The 17860-nt window shown below is 36.4% G+C and overlaps 1 protein-coding gene and 2 pseudogenes across 1 annotated transcript; all 3 read left to right on the top strand.

Annotated features, from left to right (window-relative positions):
* Window positions 1-763: 763 nt before the first annotated feature.
* LOC148931895 (cytochrome P450 71A6-like) lies at window positions 764-2344 on the top strand (annotated as a pseudogene).
* Window positions 2345-9465: 7121 nt separating this feature from the next.
* LOC148931894 (cytochrome P450 71A6 pseudogene) lies at window positions 9466-11090 on the top strand (annotated as a pseudogene).
* A 4788-nt stretch (window positions 11091-15878) lies between these two features.
* On the top strand, window positions 15879-17615 carry LOC148931893 (cytochrome P450 71A6-like). The gene is made up of 2 exons (XM_089066209.1): window positions 15879-16772; window positions 17004-17615. Exons 1-2 carry the CDS (start codon window positions 15879-15881, stop codon window positions 17613-17615), a joined length of 1506 nt encoding a protein of 501 aa, XP_088922335.1.
* Window positions 17616-17860: the final 245 nt, after the last annotated feature.

Raw genomic sequence — 17860 nt, 5'->3', positions numbered from 1 at the left:
CCTAATATACTTACCCCAACAGATCCTGTAAACTAAACTGGGGCAAAAAAATGAGTTAGCGGATTATGCATGCCATAACTATAAGTGGTTTTAATTCAGAATTATATGGTTAGCGAATTCTAGTAGATTGAAAAAAAAAGCATCATGGAGCATGGAGTGAAACCAAAACTAGGTAAATGTACTACTACTATAACAAGTAGTCATAAGGGAGAGAAAGAGAGATTCCATACAAATTTGAAACAACCCTAAAATTTCGACTTCCTCTCTAGGTTTTATTGCTACCCTATTCCAAACAGTCAGTTGCCACAAATCCGCGCCCCTTTGGAATGCAAGGATGAAGACAACAAGGTTACGAAATGGGAGCTATAGATACAAGGAGGGTGGAGCGGCGAAGGGGGTGATTTCAGATACGCAATGTGTCAGAACTGAGGGTGAAAACGATAAGGTGAAAAATATTAGGGATAGTTTGGTCAATTTAAATATTGGAGGAGAATAATAAAAATAAAGGAAAAAAAAAACTAAAAAATTCCTTATTATCTTGATCCCATCTCTGAACGTCAACTAATAATCCCAAAATTTAAATAGTCAGCCAATTAAATCCTTCTTTTAAAAATATCTCATTAATTACAAGGCCAATCCTAATTTTAAAAATAACAAGGTATCTCTAAACAAATTATTGTCTCCATGACTTTCTCATCAATTATTATTTAAAGGCATCTAGGAAACCATTTTCTTCTTACACAACAGTATCTCCAAACCAAAAATGATTTCTATCTCGCATTTCTTTGTTGTGCTACTCTCCTCATCTCTCCTCCTCTTCTTCCTCCACAAATGGCGCCGAAGTCATTCTCCAGAGCCCCGGAAACGCCTGCCTCCGTCTCCACCAAAGCTCCCGTTAATCGGAAACCTCCACCAGCTGGGCTCAGCCACCCACAGATCCCTCCAGACACTCTCCTGCCGCCATGGCCCCCTCATGCTGCTCCACTTCGCCAAGGTTCCCACTCTAATTGCCTCCACAGCTGAGGCAGCGCGTGAGATCATGAAAAACCAGGACCCGATCTTCTCAAACAGGCCCCAACTCAGCATCGCGGGCTGGTTGGTGTACAACAACCGGGATGTGGCATTCGCACCTTATGGAGAGTACTGGCGGCAGATTCGCAGCATATGCGTGCTTCATCTTCTGAGCAACAAAAGGGTTCAGTCCTATCGCGGCGTGAGGGAAGAAGAGACTTCCCTCATGGTCGACAAGATCAGAATGTTAGGTGCTTCTTCAAAGCCCGTGAACTTGAGCGACGTCATTCAGTGTATGACGAACGACGTGATTTCTAGAGTGGCTCTGGGAAAGAAGTATGGTGCAGAGAGTGATTTCAAGGAGACATTTACTGAGTTTGGGGTGCTGCTGGGGATTTTTCCTTTGTGGGAGTACATTCCTTGCCTGAGATGGATGAGAAGGATCGATGGTTTGGATAAGAGAGTAGAGAGAGGTGTTAAGAAGATGGATAGGTTTTTGGAGAGTGTGATTCAAGAACATAGAGTTAGGGAGAGGAGAGAGGGAGATGGTGGTGAGCTGGATTTTGTGGACATATTGCTTGATTTTCGGAGAGAAAATGCAAGTCGCACCCCTATTGAAGATGACACTATCAAAGCTATCGTTTTGGTATGAATTCTTTTCTTCTTAAACCCCGGTATCTTCTTTTTATGCCTGCCCCATTTTGATTGGATATTTCTTTTTCAGGATATGATAGGTGCTGGAACTGATACTACATTTATAGTTCTTGAGTGGGCGATGACGGAGCTGATACGAAATCCAGAAACTATGAAAACTTTGCAAAATGAAGTGAGAGAAGTAGCGGGTAGTAAGGATGTAATTGATGTGCAAGCCTTGGAGAAAATGCTCTATCTGAAAGCAGTACTGAAGGAGAGTTTAAGGTTGCATTCGCCGCTCCCATTGTTGATCCCTCGTGAATTAAATCAAGACACAAGAATATTGGGTTATGACATTGCATCTGGTACGCGTGTGATGATTAATGTTTAGGCAATTGCTAGGGACCCGTCATTGTGGAAAAATCCTGAGGAATTTTGTCCAGAGAGATTCCTTGAATTGAGCATAGACATTAGAGGCTTGCATTTTGAGTTGACTCCGTTTGGGGCAGGCAGGAGGGGTTGCCCTGGTTACACGTTCGCAGGGGCGGTGGATGAGATCGCATTAGCCAAGTTGGTACACAAGTTCGATTTCAGATTGCCTAATGGAGCGAAAGTGAATGAGTTAGATGTGAGTGAATCTAGTGGACTCTCAATCCATAAAAAATGTCCTTTACTTGTTGTAGCTACTTCACATGCTTAATAGGTAACGCAATGTCAGTATTTTATAAATCGGATTGGATCAATCGGTTCAATTATGAACTGATGTGTTGCCCAGTCCGATCTAGACATGAAGTGTAACATCCCGGATTTTAGAACCCTAATTTTTGAGCCCTAGAATTTATTGTTGATGACGTGGCACCGAGAATGCTTTTATTTCATGAGTTGATATGGTCAATTTGAGTTAGGGTTTGTGTTGAAAGTTTGAAAAGTCAAACCTATTTAATTTGATGATGTGGCATGTGATATATTAAGTTATGAGACCATGTGGCAATTTATTTATTTATGGGTGAGTGAGAATATTAGAGAAAATTTCCATAAATACCTATCACCCTAATTCTTGTAATTTTCGAACCCTGGACCCCTTGGATGAAGAATTTATATTTTTTTTCCGGAATTTATTTAATCCTTGGGATATTTATCCAAATTAAATTCCAAGAGCCAATTGTTTCCTTGTTTAGAGATGTAAAAATCGTGCCCCCTTGTTTTTCTAGTGATTTTCGAAAATCACTTAATCATGGGAAGGAAAGAATTATTTTATTTTAGTTAATCCCTTGTTTGATTCCTTCCATACCTAGAATTTAATTATTCTACCAAATCTTTCCATACTTCAAGAGATCTTGCCTTACTTTATTTTAGTCAATATTCAAGAAATCCATGCCTTATTTAAAGGGCATAGAAATCGGCCCCTACCTTGTTTCATGGAGGATTTTCCTTATTTTTATTTTGCCCCATGATATTTTATTCTATATGGAAAAATACCAAAAACAAAACCATGGCTAATTACCTAGCCTAATTTTCGAAAATTAGGAGATATTGCCATCTTCTATTTTTGTTAATTCTTCTTCCCTACTTCACAATATTATTTCATTTATTTATTTAACTGGGAGAATGAGATCTTACCAAATATTCTATTCTTATTACCTAAAGATCTCATTGGACTCTATAAATAAGAACCAAAACCCCAACCCTAGCCCCCATATTTTTCGGCTCCCTCACCCCCATTCACTCTCTCAATTTTCTTCCACTTTACTCCATAAATCCTTCATCTTTTGAGAAGAAATCGAAGTTTAATCCGAGGATATTGAAGAACCAAGTCTCTACTTTATTTCTACCGATTGATTTTCTCTAAAAAGGTATTTTTGCTTAAGAGTTATGTTTATTCTTCTTCTACCCCTTCTTTTCTTTTTCTTCCAACCGATTTAACCGGTGTTCTTGAACCTTCATGCATATTAATTGAGTGAAAAAGGGATAAGAAGGGATATGGGAACATGTGTGTGTGTGCCGAGAGTGTGTGAGGTGTGTGTGCCGTGTGTGTGTGTTATGCGTGTGAGTGTGTGTTGAAGTGTGTGTTGTGTAGTGTGTGCTTGATGGCTAAATACTTTTGTATGACATATGATGATAGATCTAGGGTTGAGATGCTAAGAAATATACGTATGCTAAGCGTGACTTGAAATTAGTAATTTATGATGAGTGTGACTTGAAATTTATAAGTTATGAAGACTAAGGTGAATCGATGGGAAAGAGGGAAGTAACGAGACATGCATAAGTTAAGAGTTATAATTGAACCTAATTTGTGAATATGTGCCTATGTGAATTTAAAGGTGAAACCTCGGTTGCGAAGCCAGATAACGGAAAAGCGAAACTACTTGAAATCTAAGCAGTCGAGGTGGGCTTTACTCTCAAAAACTCTCTTTTATTTTGTCAAAGATAATTATCGGAGCTATAAGGGTGGTTTAACTGTTATGCCATGCCTATGTTTGTTTTATTGTGAGATTGTGTGTCTGATGCCTAGTTTGTGAGTTCGCTCCATTGGGCTATAGGGCTATGGATATGATATACGAATTCGGGTCTGAGTATGGGCCGCAAACCCTACCAGGCTGTGTACACGAGGGTATCGGGAGCCGTCCTAGCTAGTCGGCCGGTCTCGTGGGCGAAAAGCGTGGCCACGCTTTCGTCGCACCATGGAAAGATTGTGATATGTGATTGTGGAATTTGATGAGAAAATGAGGAGTTATTTTGACTGGCCAGTCTATGGAAAATATTTTGTGATACTCATGATATTTCTCTTAACTGCTTAAAACTCGAGTTCACTTGGTAAGGGTGGCATAACTTTTGAATAAAATGTTTTGGCAACGAGCTCACTGAGTATTTCAAAATACTCAGCCCTGCATGTGTTTTTCCTATGTGCAGGTTGAATGATGACGAGCGGTGGCGGGTGTTGAGCAGCTCAATTAATTAATGGATATGTTGAACTCTAAGTGTAGTTGTGTCTCCATACATAGCTATGCTTTTTCTCTTGGTCGTTTTCCGCTAAGTTCTAATACTCTGATATTGATTTGGTTGATTGGCACTCTTCTTCGTTTTTGAGGCCTTATACTTTTCTCGTAACGTTATCTTGAAACCTATGTCATTCTCTTAAGTTTTGATCGTCATTTATAAAACTCCCTTTTGTGTACCTATCTAAGTTTCTAGGTTAAGTTGTTGCATTAAATACTCTGATATTTTCCTTCGTTTCCTTTGGTCGGTATTCTTTGAATGAAACCCTAGCCTATGTATTGATTTCTTGGAGTCGGTTTTGGGTAATAGCCGCCGCATTTATTGTATCCTAGGAGGGCGGGCTGTTACATGAAGTCTGTCAAATAAATAATTCACCATCTTGTACCAGAATAACTGCTATTCCAATTATATTGTATATGCAATTATTCCTTATTATCCATGCACTTTTATTTTATAATGCAATGCAGTAATATTACATATGTAAACATTGGTTCCGTATGCTTAGAGGTTTGTTCCATGTTTAATTAGTAAGGATAAATCAAATGACACAGGAACTGAAGATAATATAAAATTTCATTAAATTATCGTGTCACTCAAATTAGAGTAATCTTTCTTGGAACAAAGGGAATACAAGAGTAACGAGACAAAGTAGACTTTCTAATCAAATTAATCTCATTTGACTTTTTCATAAAATCATTATTTTAAGCCCATCCTTATATTTTCTTCGTCTCATGTTAATTGAGACGTTTCTTTTGAACACGAGATTTAAGAAAGTTGTGTTAAAATAAAGTAGAGGATAGAATAAAGTAAGAGAGAGTAAGGTAAAAAAAGAATAAAGTAGGTGTGATTAGATGTTTTGTTTTTAGCCAAAAGGAGAAATGACTCAAGTAACTTGGGACAACCCAAAATGGAAAACGACTCAAGTAACTTGGGACGAATGAAGTATTAATTATAACAGATTTTAGAAAAATGAATTAAATTCGCAACCTATCGACCATGAAAGTAGCTAATTTTTTGAAATATGGCGCTGAGATATGCGAGTTTTTAATAATAAAGGATTTTTAAATTTTTATATTTTTCTTCTTTTTTGTTATAATTTCACCTACAGTTGTTGAGATTTAACCGAACTACCGCAAATATTTTTACCCTAAAAATTTTGTAAATTGGGGCAAAATTGAGTTAGCGAATTATACATGTCATAACTACGTTGGACCATTCTTGCTAATTATACATGCCATAACTATAATTGGTTTTAATTAAGCATTACGTGGTTAGCGAATTCCGGTAGATCGAAAAAAAGGGCATCTTGGAGATAGGAGGTGTGAAACAAAAACTATGAAAATGTAGTATAACATTCCCTCCGTCCCATAATAGATGTCATACTTTTCTTTTTAGTTTGTTCCCAAAATTATGGCACATTTTCCTTTTTGAAAAAATATCTCCCTAATATAAATACATTATTTTCTCTTTCCACCTAATTCACAAAATATCTCCTAAAATTCCATGTCATTCCAAAAATATGCCATCTATTATGGGACACTGATGCACTATTTTTTTAGCACTATAAATACTTGCAAGTATACAGAGTAGTAATAATATAGCTAAAGGTCAGTATCGGATATCGAACACGGGGAAAACAAATACAAAGTGTCTATCTTCTACTAAAACTCAATTACTATTTGGAGAACCGAAAGTTTTTGGAAATTTTGAAAATTGAAAACAATAGAAAGCAAATAACAACTAATTATGGATAAATCACGGAGATAAAATATAGAGATAAGCGGAATTCCAGGGATGTGCGTTCATAGTTATGGTTATACAAATTCCAAACTACAATACCCTAGCACAGTTATTACTTTGATAGAACGAGTCACCTAGCTTATGCTCATGCGATGCAAACGTTGATTACTAACATTAGGGTTGTCAATCCTAACACGTAACTCTATAAAGCTCCTAAGACCCTTGAAAAGTCCTTACTCTCAATTAATAGTGTCGTTTTAAAGGAAGCTAACTGTAGCGTCTACTAAGTGGACCTAACTCGCTAGAACTCTCTCACAGTTATGAAGCAAGTTATATTAAATCATTCACGATTGTGTCACTCAATCATGAAGCATCAAGATTAACTTAGGGAAGAAACAAAGTAAAAACAAAACGGATATTAAATAGAAAAACTGCAATTGTATAATCAAAGTCGTTACTATCCCTAGAATCCTATGAGTTTAGTTACACATAGTGAAATAAGCTAAACACATATACTGAAGGGAAAACAATTGGAACATAAAACTAAAGCAAATATAACCCGTAGGTTGAATCCTTGTCGTTCTTGATGTTCATGAAATCCTTCTTCAACGGTGGGCCGCCGCACTGAAGGGGTTGGCAGCGGAAGCGCTCACTTAAATCGATTACATAATAATCCTGATCTATTTAGCAGATTATTTGAAAAAATTCTATTCGCGCAATTATCACATGTATCATGTATCATGCTCATAAATCAAATAAATCATGCTTTAAATTAATTAAAACCTAAAACATGCTTTTCTACGGTTAAGCTATTTTACCTTGATGATTCTCCAACAGAATCGAAGATAGCTAGCGTCTTCTCCACGTGAAGATCTTCAGTACTAAACCACGGATCTTCTGTCTAGTTCTCGGACATATCAGGATGGGCTGATCTCACCAGTATACTAGGACTTAAATAAAGAAGACGGAAAACCTATCCCTCGAAGAAGAGGAAAAATCGCCCCTTGTCTAAGTAGAGAGGGGGATGAAAATTATGCTCTAGAAAAAGTGTGTTTTCTGTCTCCTTTATTCTCCTATTTATATTAAGTCACATATTGGGCCCAGACAAGGATCTATGGAAGGTTTTGGATATGGGCTCCTCCAATTAGCTTTTTACTAATTATATTGAACCCAATTTAATATAAGCTTATAATTGGAATATTACGAGCAGACACTACAGAAGTAATATTGCACTCCCCATCCAAATCCGAAATTATAAGTACTTCGGGTTTCCATTGCTTGATATTTATTTCCCGCGCTTAAGATAGAAACATCCATTAATTAATTATTGTCTGTTATGGACTTAATTAATTAATATCTTATTTATTCCAAGAGTGAACTCAACAAGAAATTCTTATTTATTATTCATAGAGTAATCAAACTCCAACTAGCTAGTTTCCGAATAATAAAATCTTATTTCAAGCTCCCCTTGAGGATGTTATCAAATGAGACTCACCCCGCGCACGATTCAACATAATAGCAATCCTAGCACTGCTAGATATTCATCACCACTATCCAATATACCAGGCTTATTGGGTTGCAAAAATCCGCACCATTTGGTAAGTCAAAGTAGTGCATAATCAATACCGTATGCTCAATGCTAACGTACATTGATTAAGAAACAATAATTTACGAGACCTCGCTGTTATTGCAACTTTTCATAAAGACACGTCTCGCTGTTAGATCCAATTCAGTGTTATACCACACCAACGTCATCTTATTTCAGTAAGGCTTAGAAATAATCGGACTGACATTGCAACTTTTCACGATAGGTATTCTAGGCCTATCTAGGTTGTGAAATTCTTCTTTTTCTTTGTTCAGAACTGACCGTGTCACCTTAAAGTGAACGACGCCCACAACCGGTCTACTAAAATAAAGACTTAGACTTTGTTAAGTTACTTATACATTTAAACATGTAATATACATCCATTAAATGTAAAACATAACAACATTATGACAAAAATAATCTGTTTATTCCTTTGAAAAATAAAATAAGAGTTTTAACAGTATTCAATCACTCGAAAGGTGATTTCTAGTATACAAACTCTAACACGGACATCCTCCGGTGGTCGCCGCGTTGCAGTCCAGAGTCTCTGTCTCTTCGGCGGTGGGCCGCCGCACATCCTCCGGCGGTCGCCAGACGAAACTCTTTTCCAAGCATGAATTTCCGAGGCGGGTCGCTACACTTCACTGGCCGCCCGGCGCCGGCGGTCTCCGTACACCTTGCGGCGGTCGCCGGTCGCCGTGTGAACTCCAGATTTCCCGACTTTGCATTTTGACTCTCTTTTTCGGTTCAAATATGCACATTTCTCACAAAACACGTCAAAATACCAAAATGTATAAAATATGTAATTAATGGATATGTAAAGTGACTTTGACATCAAAAACGGACCAAATAATGGCCTTAAAACAGTGCAAAATTCGAGCGTATCAGACACACCTGAAATTTCAACTTTATGACTAGGTTTGATTATTAGCCTATTCCACACGGTCAGTTGCCACAGTTCCATGACTCTTTGGAATGCAAGGATGAAGACAACAAGATTACGAAATGGGAACTTTCAGATACGAGGAGGGTGGAGCAGCAACGGGAGGAGGATGGAGACAGTGATTTCAGATACGCAATACATCAGAATTGGGGTGAAAATGAAAAAGATAAGATGAAAAATAGTACTTAGTATTAAAATTAGGATGAAAATATTAGGGATAGTTTGGTCAATGCATATATATTGAAGGAAAGATAAAAAAATAAAAAAAGAGAGAAAAAAAAAAGAGAAAAACTCAAAAAAATCGCATATAATCTTTATCCAATATTCTAGAAGGTTAGAAAATTTAATCCTAAATTTAAAAAAATAAACGAATATAATCCCTCTTTTTTAAATCTATAATTAATCACAATGCCAATCCTATTTATAAAAAGAACAAGATATATTCAATGGACTCTCTGTCTAAATTATTATTATTAGTTGACTTTCTCATCAAATTATTATTTAAGGGCATCTAGGAAACCCTTTCTCCTTACACATCAGTCTCTCCTAGCCAAAAATGGTTACTCTCTCACTTTTCTTGGCTGTGCTACTCTCCGCATCCATCTTTCTCTTCTTCCTCCACAAATGGCGCCGCAGCAACTCTCTGAAGCCCCGAGGAAGGCTGCCACCTTCTCCGCCAAAGTTTCCGCTCCTCGGAAACCTCCACCAGCTGGGCCCACTCCTCCACAGATCTCTCCAGTCCCTCTCCCACCGCTACGGCCCCCTGATGCTGCTCCACTTCGGCAAGGTTCCAGTTCTTATCGCCTCCTCGGCTGAGGCGGCTCGTGAGATCATGAAAAACCAGGACCTGATCTTCTCAAACAGGCCCCAACTCAGCATCCCCAGCCGGCTTTTCTACAACAGCCGAGACGTGGCGTTTGCACCCTATGGAGAGTATTGGCGGCAGATCCGCAGCATATGCGTGCTTCATCTGCTGAGCAACAAAAGGGTTCAGTCCTATAGTGGCGTGAGGGAGGAAGAGACTTCCCTCATGGTCGACAAGATCAGAATGTTGGGTGCTTCTTCAAAACCTGTGAACTTGAGCGACATCATTCAGTGTATGACGAACGACGTAATTTGCAGGGTGGCGCTGGGGAAGAAGTACGGTTTAGAGAGTGATTTCAAGAAGACGTTTGCTGACTTTGGGGTGCTGCTGGGGATTCTACCTTTGTGGGAGTACATTCCTTGCCTGAGATGGATGAGAAGGTTTGATGGTTTGGATAAGAGAGTAGAAAGAGCTGTTGAGAAGATGGATAGGTTTTTGGAGGTTGTGATTCAAGAACATAGGGTTAGGGAGAGGAGAGAGAGTGATGGTTGTGAGTTGGATTTTGTAGATATATTGCTGGATTTGCAGAGAGAGAATGGGAGTCGCTCACCTATTGATGATGACACTATCAAAGCTATCGTCTTGGTATGCATACTTTTCTTTTACAATATGAAGTATGTTTTTTCGTTTTCCTATAGAAATTCTCATGTGTTTTCTTATAGTAATACTCTGATCTGTTTCACCGATTTATACTTTTGCAGGATATGTTTAATGCAGGAACTGATACTATATCTACAGCTCTTGAGTGGGCGATGACGGAGCTGATACGAAATCCTGAAACCATGAAAACTTTGCAAAATGAAGTGAGAGAAGTAGCTGGAAATAAGGATGAGATTGATGAGCAGGACTTGGAGAAAATGCCTTATCTGAAAGCAGCGATGAAGGAGAGTCTAAGATTGCATTCGCCGGGCCCATTGTTGGTCCCTCGTGAATTAACTCAAGACACAAGAGTATTGGGCTATGACGTCGCATCTGGTACGCGTGTGATGATTAATGTTTGGGCGATTTCTAGGGACCCTTCACTGTGGAAAAATCCTGAGGAATTTCATCCAGAGAGATTCCTTGAAACAAGCATAGACTTTAGAGGTCTGCATTTTGAGTTGACTCCGTTTGGGGCAGGAAGGAGAGGTTGCCCTGGTATTACATTCTCGGTGGCGGTGGATGAGCTTGCATTGGCCAAGTTGGTACACAAGTTCGATTTTAGATTGCCTAATGGAGAGAAAATGAAGGAGTTAGATGTGAGTGAATCTAGTGGAATCACAATCCATAAAAAGTGTCCTTTGTTTGTTGTAGCTACTTCACAAGTTCTTTTTTAGATAACGCAATGTCGATATTTTAAAATGGGACTAGATTAATCGGTTCAACCGTGAACTAATAAAGGGTATTTCTATTATATTGCATATGCAGTTATACCTAATATCAATGCCTTTTTATGTATATAATGCAATGCAGTAATATTACATATGTAAACATTGATTCCCTATAATTAGATGTTTGTTCCAAGTTTAACTAATAAGGGTCAATTAAATGACACAAGAACTCAAGAGTTTAATTAATATGAGTAATTCAAGAGTCTAATGTTCAACCGAAGAGGTTTCACATTTCTATCTTTAATAAGAAAGTGCAAAATTTTATAAATGGGCGTTTCTGAAAAATTGGTTTCTCTATATTGAGGTGGGCCCCATTTTTTACAAACACACTTCTTTCCACTCTTCTTTTACTTTACTAATTTTCCTCTAAAATCCGTGTATTTTTAAATATTTCTATTTTGTAGAGAACGGAAGAAAAATAGTCTAATCAAATTGATATTTTTAATTTAAAATAAATTAAAGGGAATCACTAATAAATGTTAAGTTTTTGTTAATATTAAAGTGAATCAATAATAAAATATCCAAGTTAATATTTTCTGGCTTATCTAATATCCGAAATTCCACTATTCACCCTAAAGTAATACTCCCTCCGCTTCTTAAAATTTGACACTATTTGACCCGGCACGGGTTTTAAGAAATGTAATAGGAAGTGAGTTGAAAAAGTTAGTGGCATGTGGGTCCTACTTTTATATATTAGTTTTAAAATAAAATGTGAGTGGGAAATGAATTAGTGGAGTGTGGGGTCTACTACCAAAAATGGTCAAAGTGAAAGGTAACAAATTTTTAGGGAGAGAAGAAAAAGAAAATAAGTGACAAATTTTCAGCGACGGAGGGAGTATCCACATTATAGTTGTTTAGCATTACTCTTTTTTATTTTTATCCGGACGTCAATTACTCCATCTGTCCACAAAAATATAATCTCATTTATAGACGTCATGAGTTTTAATGAGAAATTAGTAAAGTAAGAAAGAAGGAGAAAAAGTAGCTATATAAGTAAGAAAAATATGGAGAAAATATAAATAAAGTATGAAAAATAGGAGAAAGTAGATAAAGTATGAAAGAGAAACTTTCTATTTTTAGAAATAAAACAATTTTTTATGAATATTCCAAAATTACAAAATGTGACTATTTTTCTTGGACATGGACAAAAGAAGTGATACGCACTGTAAGAGTATTAGTTACAAGTAGGGATGTCAATTGGGCTAACCCGCTCGGGTTCGGACCAATCCACTCGGGTTGTCGGGCTATTTGGGTGCGGGTTATTCGGGTTGTGAATTTTTCGGGTTAAAAAATTTCGGCCCTAACCCTGAATCTTCGGGTTTCGAGCTAACACACGGGCTATTCGGGTCAAAAGTGATCTCATGTGTCACTTCTTATCAAATCCACTATTCTAACTAATAAAAAAACAAATTTTTTGCGAATAGTAAAGTATTATCAAGTGACCCAGAGAAAGAAAATAATAACAATTAAAAATTAAAACAAAATACATAAACATATCATGAATCTGACTACAATTAAATAGAAATCATGTATTTCAAAGGAATTGATATTACCATATATACATCATATAAGTATATAATCCTAAATTTTAATTATATTTTTATTTTAAATGCTCAACCCATGGGCTAACCCACAACCCACCCGGGCCAGCCCGCATAACCCGCCAACCCGAATAGGTCAGCCGTGTAGCCCTATTCTGCATTTGGGTTGCAATACGCCGGCCCTAATCCTATAATTTTACCGGGTTATTCGGGTCGACCCGCGAGTTTCGGGCTACATTGACGTCCCTAGTTACAAGAATAATCCTATTTTTAAAAAGAGTGAACTACATAAATGGTACCTGATCTTTCACTTTCGCACATATATGATACCTGATCTTTATTTTATATCGTTTTTGGTACCTTGTGACAAAAATAAACCTAGGTACCAAACATGTGATTTTTTTGTTATGGAGGATATTTTTGGAAATTTCAATTAAATAGTATCAAATATGTGATTATTTTTTCTTCCTTTCTTATTTCTATTTTAGTTTCTTCTTCATTCTTTTTTCTTCATTTTCTTCTTTTTTTATAGTATTTTATCATTCTCTTCTCTCTCTTTTTTTCTCCTTAGTTTATATTTCTTCTTATTTCTTTTTTCTTTTATCTTCTTTTTCTTCTTTCCTTTTAGTTTTTTATACATACATCAATAGCATTCATAATATAAATCAAGAATAAAATGTCTAATCAAATTAATTATTTAAAATAATTAAAGTAATTGAATATTTTTTATTAAATTTTATTAAATTACTTTATACGCATTTTAAGATTGAAACACCTAACTAAAAATATTCAACTGTTTATATCATTATGAATACAATTCACAACTATTATACATAATATTATCTGATTCATAATTTATATAATTATACTATAATTATTTATTAATTACTACTACTTTTTAGTATTATAAAAATAATATTTTTATAATAATTAAATATGATTATAACTATAATTATAATTAACTATATTTGAATGATATTAGAAATAAATTAATTATTAATTTATAACATCAAAATAATAATATTAATATTGATTAATAATAATAGTATAAAGAGTGAGGAGAATGAGAGAAGATATTAAAATATCACTCTTGGTACTAATTTTTTGTATACCTAAAATATCCTTTATGGCATAAATGAGAAAATGTATTTGTTTAGAGGGCATTTTGGGAAGAAAATTATATCAGGTACCAAAAATGTGATTTATAGGTACCAAAAGCGATATAAAATAAAAATCAGGTACTATTTACTTGCGAAAGTGAAAGATCAGATACCATTTATGTACTCTTTTAAAAACCGCAAGATACGGAGTATTCACAGTTGACTTGTCCATCAAATCATTATTTTAAACTCTTCCATATATTAATTACAAGGTCAATCCTATTTATTTAAATTATTTTTAGTGTATTCTCTAACGAAATTATTATTCTCAGTTGACTTTCTCATCAAATTATTATTTAAAGGAATTTAGGGAAACCTTTTTCTCTCTAAACCAAATTATTATTTTAATTATTCAATATATTAATTAAAAGTTATTCATCGATGAGATTTTAAGAAATTGTTTGATTTTGTGAAAAAAAATGGATGGAAAAAATTAGTGGAATGTAAGCTCTACTTATTATACTCCCTCTGTCCGTCATTAGGAGTCCCAGTAACTTTTGCGCACTTGTTTTGTAAAAATGATAATAAATAGTTAAAGTGGAGAAATGATAAAGTAAGATTTATCATTTCTCCACTTGAACTATTTATTATCATTTTTATAAAATGAGTGCGCAAAAGTGACTGGGATTCCTAATGACGGACGAAGAGAGTATACTTCTTCTGTCCCCTATTATGTGTCTCAATATTCAATTTTGGTCGGTCACTTATTAGTTGTCCCACTCCATTTTTACTCTTTTTGGTAATGAGTCTCACATTCCACTAACACAATTTCACTCACATTTTATTATAAAACTATTAATTAAGAGATATTTCAAAAAATGGATTAAATTCGCAACCTTGTGAAATTTGAGATGGGGATATGCGAGTTTTTCACGATAAATAATGATTTTAAATTTTTATCTTTTTTCTTCAGTTTTTTCTCTTACAACTAGTTAAGAATGGACTAAATTATCCCTAATATTTTTACCCCCAATAAATCTAGCAAACTGTGGAAAAAATGAGTTAGCGAATTATACATGCCATAACTATGTAATGTTCGACCAGGGGTGCGTCATATTGCTAACTATTTAAGTTGCTAACTCTAACTCATCTATACAGTGTATTAAAAATATCAACACGGTGACATCAAAATGTCAACACATAATATCAACAAATTATATTGAAGTTCAACAAAATTATGTGTTGACATTTTTAATACACTGCGTTGATGAGTTAGCAAGTTAGCAACTTAAAAAAGTTAGCAATTGATCACACCCCAATTCGACCATTTTTGCTAAATATGCATGCCGTAATTATAAGTGGTTTTTATTCAGTAGTTAGCGAATCCCGGTAGATTGAAAAAAAAGGCATCATTGAGCTAGGAGTAAAACCAAAAGTATGTAAAATTAGTACTCTACTATATCAACAAGTCACGAGGCCGAAAAAGAGAGCTTCCAGACGAATCTGAATACTCACCTACAACAGACCTTAAATTTTAACTTCCTCCTGAGGTTTGATTATTAGCCTGTTCCACACGGTCAGTTGCCACAATCCCCTTTGGAATGCAAGGATGAAGACAACAAGATTACGAAATGGTAGTTTTCAGATACGAGAGGAGGGTGCGAAGGGGAGGAGGCCGGAGGGTGGAGTTCAGATACGCAATTTATCAGAATTGCGGGTGAAAATGAAAAAGATAGTGAGAAAAATATTGAAATTAGGATGAAAATATTTGGGATAGTTTGATCAATTCGTAATATTGTAGGAGAAATAATAAAATAAAATAAAAGAAAAAAAAAAAAAATCTCAAGTCCCTTATTTTTAAAAATTTGCATATCTTCATCTCATATTCTAGAAGGATAGCAAATTTAAACCCATATTTAAATTTGGAACTACCATCTCTCATTAATTACAAGGCCAATCTTATGTCTAAAAATAACAAAATATCTCTAAAGAAATTATTACTCTCAGTTGACTTTCTCATCAATTTATTATTTAAGGGCATCTAGGAAACCCTTTCTCTTTGCAGTTTGCACATTAGTTTCTCCAAACCAAAAATGATTGCTATCTCACATTTCTTGGCTGTGCTACTCTCCGCATCCATCTTCTTCTTCTTCCTCCACAAATGGCGCCGCAGCAACTCCCCGAAGCCCCAGGGAAGGCTGCCACCTTCTCCCACAAAGCTCCCTGTCATCGGAAACCTCCACCAGCTGAGCTCAGCCCCCCACAGATCCCTTCAGTCACTCTCCCGCCGCTACGGCCCCCTGATGCTGCTCCACTTCGGCAAGGTTCCTGTTCTCATCGCCTCCTCGGCTGAGGCGGCTCGTGAGATCATGAAAAACCAGGACTTGATCTTCTCAAACAGGCCCCAATTCAGCGTCGCGAGCAGGCTGTTCTACAACAACCGGGATATGGCTTTCGCACCGTATGGAGAACACTGGCGCCAGATCCGCAGCATTTGTGTGCTTCATCTGCTGAGCAACAAAAGGGTTCAATCCTATCGTGGCGTGAGGGAAGAAGACACTTCCCTCATGGTCGACAAGATCAGAAGGTTGGGTGCATCATCAAAGCCTGTGAACTTGAGCGACGTCATTCAGTCTTTGACGATCGATGTGATTTGTAGGGTGGCGCTTGGAAAGAAGTACAGTTTGGGGAGTGATTTCAAGGAGATTTTTGGTGAGTTTGGGGATTTGGTGGGGATTTTACCTTTGTGGGAATACATTCCTTGCCTGAGATGGATGAGAAGGTTTGATGGTTTGGATAAGAGAGTAGAAAGAGCTGCTAAGAAGATGGATAGGTTTTTGGAGGTTGTGATTCAAGAACATAGAGTTAGGGAGAGGAGAGAGGGAGATGGTAGTGAGCTGGATTTTGCTGACATATTGCTTGATTTTCAAAGAGAGAATGCAAGCCGCACCCCTATTGAAGATGACACTATCAAAGCTACTGTTTTGGTATGAATACATCTCTTTTATCATATGTATTCTTTTGTTTTCCAATATAAATACTCACGTGTTTTCTTATAGAAATACTCGTGTGTTTTAGTTAGGATTTTAACCAATTTATATTTTTCTTACACACAAATAGTTTTATATAGTGTTTTTAAACCTTGGTATCTCCTTATTATGCCTGCACTATTTTGATTGAATATTTCTTTCTATTTTGATTGAATATTTCTTTTGCAGGATATGTTTGTTGCAGGAACTGATACTACATATACAACTCTTGAGTGGGCGATGACGGAGCTGATTCGAAATCCAGAAACAATGAAAACATTACAAAATGAAGTGAGAGAAGTAGCTGGAAATAAGGATGAAATTGATGAGCAAGACTTGGAGAAAATGCCTTATCTGAAGGCAGTGATAAAGGAGAGTCTAAGGTTGCATTCGCCGGGGCCATTGTTGCTCCCTCGTGAATTAACTCAAGACACAAGAGTATTGGGCTATAATGTTGCATCTGGTACGCGTGTGATGATTAATGATTGGGCAATTTCTAGGGACCCGTCATTGTGGAAAAATCCTGAGGAATTTCGTCCGGAGAGATTCCTTGAAATGAGCGTAGACATTAGAGGTATGCATTTTGAGTTGACTCCGTTTGGGGCAGGCAGGAGGGGTTGCCCTGGTATTACCTTCGCGATGGCGGTGGATGAGCTCACATTAGCCAAGTTGGTACACAAGTTCGATTTTGGATTGCCTAATGGAGTGAAAATTAAGGATTTAGATGTGAGTGAGTCTAGTGGAGTCATAATCCATAAAAAGTGTCCTTTGTTTGTTGTAGCGACTTCACATGTTTTTTAGATAACGCAATATCGATATTTTAAAATCCGGACTAGATCACTTGGTTCAACCGTGAACTGACACGTTCCAAGCTTGATGTTGAGAAGAGTTGAACTTGAAAAAATTCTCAATGATATTTGAACTATTAGCTTTATTGCGAAAATGATTCTTCTTAATATCCTCTCATTCTATGTTATTAGATGCTACTTTTGGCACAAAGAATAAAAAGAAGATATATGTGAAGTGGAGTACATAAAGTAAAACAC

Source organism: Salvia hispanica, chromosome 2 (genome assembly GCF_029641045.1).
Source record: "Salvia hispanica isolate PSC_SH4W2 chromosome 2, Shi_PSC_v1, whole genome shotgun sequence".
Taxonomy (NCBI): domain Eukaryota; kingdom Viridiplantae; phylum Streptophyta; class Magnoliopsida; order Lamiales; family Lamiaceae; genus Salvia; species Salvia hispanica.
The sequence above is the reverse complement of the archived record's forward strand: the minus strand, read 5'-3'. Positions and strand labels throughout refer to the sequence as shown.

Bases quoted from the DNA above. Each gene is read 5' to 3' on its own strand.
- LOC148931893 (XM_089066209.1), top strand. From the start codon at position 15,879: ATGATTGCTATCTCACATTTCTTGGCTGTGCTACTCTCCGCATCCATC. The intron at 16,773-17,003 runs GTATGAATACAT...TTTCTTTTGCAG, and splicing joins CTATCAAAGCTACTGTTTTG to GATATGTTTGTTGCAGGAAC.